Source organism: Camelina sativa, chromosome 15, assembly GCF_000633955.1.
Source record: "Camelina sativa cultivar DH55 chromosome 15, Cs, whole genome shotgun sequence".
NCBI lineage: Eukaryota > Viridiplantae > Streptophyta > Magnoliopsida > Brassicales > Brassicaceae > Camelina > Camelina sativa.
In genome coordinates, this window is record NC_025699.1 from 6,287,429 (window position 1) to 6,291,185 (window position 3,757).

Sequence of the window (3,757 nt, forward strand, 5' to 3'; positions counted from 1 at the left end):
TTGTACGAGGTGGGAAGAAGAAGGCCGTGATCTTGTGAAATTGGCGAGGAGGAGGATAGTACTTTGCCTTCGAGAACCTCTCCACATAATAGCTTCTTGGCATTATTATCGTTGTACGGTGTCACAAACACGTTGAGTTTATTAGCATCATCATAATCTTGAAGGGACGTTTCTTGAAAAGCGGAAATGGTACTCGCTGGGAAATCTGGTAACGCTGGCCATTGGGGATCATTATTATCATGAGAAGAAGAAGAGAGTAAAGGTTGATGATGATTGTTTATGACTGGTGTGGCTGACAATATGTCGAAATTGTTGTAAAGGTTATTGTCTTGATGAGACTGGTTTGTGTTGTATGTGGTTATAAACTTGAAATCTCCTTCTCTAGAGGTTGGGAACATCGTCNGACCGTGGTTGACATTTGCAAGTTGTACGAGGTGGGAAGAAGAAGGCCGTGATCTTGTGAAATTGGCGAGGAGGAGGATAGTACTTTGCCTTCGAGAACCTCTCCACATAATAGCTTCTTGGCATTATTATCGTTGTACGGTGTCACAAACACGTTGAGTTTATTAGCATCATCATAATCTTGAAGGGACGTTTCTTGAAAAGCGGAAATGGTACTCGCTGGGAAATCTGGTAACGCTGGCCATTGGGGATCATTATTATCATGAGAAGAAGAAGAGAGTAAAGGTTGATGATGATTGTTTATGACTGGTGTGGCTGACAATATGTCGAAATTGTTGTAAAGGTTATTGTCTTGATGAGACTGGTTTGTGTTGTATGTGGTTATAAACTTGAAATCTCCTTCTCTAGAGGTTGGGAACATCGTCAATGGGGTCATAACATGAGGAGGAGGAAGAGAGAGGTGGCTTGGAGTGATGAAATTAGGGTTAGTATTTGTGATGATATTGGACATGAATCTTGAACTTTCATCGTCGACAGTAGAAGGGTTGAATCCATTGTGATAAGGAAGATTGGTGAGCAAACTCGCCATGGAAGAGAGATGATGATGATGGTGATGAAGATGATGACCATGATGGTGGTGAGACATGAGCTTCTTTTTTATGCTTGAATTCCAAAAATTCTTGACCTCGTTATCTGTTCTTCCAGGTAGGTGTTTAGCAATTTGAGCCCATCTGTCAAAACCCATAACATACAAAATAATATCATTTAGGAAAGTAATTCCAATTTCTTGATGAAGTGTTAGTTTCTGTTTTACATGTATAATGTTAATTAATTATTTGACAAACCTGTTACCAAGAATGCTATGTAGCTCAATGATAAGAGCAGCTTCTTGAGGAGAGAAGCTTCCACGTTTAAGATCAGGTCGTAGATAATTTATCCATCTTAATCTACAACTCTTCCCACATCTCTGCAGACCTGATCACACACACACACACACACACAAAAATATTAAAACCTAAAGACAGAGACTTAAGTAGATTATTCAAGAAACAAGACCCATGATATGTGTGTATATATATGCCTGCATGTTTGGGAACTGAGCTCCAACATCCATGGCCGTATGAATTGATGTAGTTGATGAGCTTTTCGTCTTCTTCCGGTGACCAAAGCCCTCTCTTCACCTTTTGCTTGTTGCAGCATGAGTGATGACCCATCCTCTCTCTCTCGCTCTCGTTCTCTCTCCGTGTCTCTCTAAGAATGTTTGTACGATGTTGAAGTGTTTTTAACTTATAATATTGTATTGAGAATTGGTGAGATATAATACACACACAATTAAAATGAGAAATGGCTGCAGAAACTTACCATTAGTTTATTTCAAAAGTAATAGATAATAATATTCCACCTACTGATGTGGACCCAGTTTCCTCTTCTTTTGTGAATTCAGAAGCAATACAGTATAATTTATATGAACAATAACTTAGAACTTATCATAAATTTATTTTTGTCGGGGAACTTACGATGAATTAGATGTAACAAGTTGCAGACAAATGATCTAACAAAAAAAAAATTATTATTATTATATTAGGTGGTTTTTAGCACACTGGAGACGAGAGTGGCCCAGTGTATTTTTTTAGGGTTTTTGTGTTATAAAAGGTTAAAAGGCTAAAAGCTGAAGTTTCTTCTCAGTGAGAGCCTGTGTGGCTTATTACAGAATCATGGCCATTGTCTTCTTCTACACAGACACGTGTTGCTCATGCAGACACTGTGAATCCTTTGACTTAGTTGTCAGTTTGGTTTTCATTCTGGCATGATTAAATTTTAAATATGTAAGTTTCCGATATTATGTCGAAAGAAATGTGTAATTGGATAGGCACTGCATATAATAATAATAATAATATAATAAGGATTGCCAACAAACGAAGAAAAGTTTTAATTTTGACATAAAGGGTTCGAATTCAACTTTACATTAGATTCTTAATTTGACTTTTAAGTGTTAAAACTTTTTTTTGTTAAAAGACTTTAGGAGTTAAAGCTGATAGTGTCACTACATCTACATGTACACAGTATTAACTCAACCTTTTTTTTTTTGGTTAATCGGATGTTCCCGAGTGAACAGCTTGAATAAGTTTTTTCTTTCTGAACTTCAAACTCTAGCTCCTAATTATGTGAAGTCGGAGTATTTGTTAACGTGAATCAGTTTTGAATGATGTTATAATCGTTATCAGCATCGCATATATATGGGTTAGATGTGGGTTTAATATATATAAATATATTAATGATGGGTTTGATTACTAAACTAAACCCTAAATTTGTTGGCGATTTGGTTTATTACTACTCTCTTTTGCCGTAAGCAACAGTGAAGTACTTTATTATATGATAATACACCGATCGCAAGACATTTTTTTTTATATCTATATAGTCAGTTTGGGTTTATATATAGTAGTCATATGGTTAAGATATATATTGTCGATACATTTTGATTACAACGGATGTGATGTGATGCAATCGCGATTAGTGCAATAGATAATTTGACTAGACGCCCGCTCGGTCGATAAAGCTTGCTATAAACAAATGAGATAGACGTGCTTTTTCGTATATAAGTATAGTTCATGTTTGAATAGTTGGTTATCAAGTGATTTGGCCACTGGAAATGTTATGAAAGGTAAAACCGGCTAGCACTCCTAGTCTCCTATTCAACATTAAGTGATGGGTTCGTGGGTGGAATTTGTCTGGGAGGCTGAATATTTTTGTCGGTCTCTTTGTTGGTCGCTCCTATAAAATAACATTTATATATTACGTTTGGATTGATAGCCTAAAAATCATCTCATCAATATTGTAATGATCATATGAATACATATTACTTTCTCCGTAACAAGGATAAATCTTCCGACAAATGAACTATAGAAATATTATTATACGCATATTTTAAACAGAATGTACATCACACTAATTTATGTTTCATAGAACATACTTCTTATGCTTATTTTAATCTACCTTACAATACCAAATTGACATTAATATTGTTCAGGACATAGAGATATATAAACAATTTTAAAAAAAAAATCAACTTATTATTAAGGATGAATTTAATGCTTGTGACCGAAGCACTAGGCCCAAACATAAGATTCTTTTGATTTTGCCTTCGATGCCACATGCAACTAGTAAAGAGCTTTCACACTTTTCTTTCTATTTTTGATGAGCCATCAAAGGACACTAACTTTCTATACATTTTGGCTTTTTGCTTTGAGAAGTTTATTTTATTTTATTCTAACAAATAATATGAGCATATCCTCTCCATAATTATTCTTAACTGTTACATGCAAAAAGTTGCAAAAAAAAAAAAAAAAAAAAACCC

General features: G+C 35.1%; 1 protein-coding gene across 1 annotated transcript; it reads right to left on the bottom strand.

Annotated features, from left to right (window-relative positions):
* LOC104745657 (transcription factor MYB26-like) lies at positions 359 to 1,675 on the bottom strand. Its single transcript, XM_019236677.1, has 3 exons — positions 1,454 to 1,675; positions 1,248 to 1,377; positions 359 to 1,133 (listed from the first exon to the last, which is right to left on the bottom strand). Exons 1-3 carry the CDS (start codon positions 1,614 to 1,616, stop codon positions 359 to 361), a joined length of 1,068 nt encoding a protein of 355 aa, XP_019092222.1. The 5' UTR covers positions 1,617 to 1,675.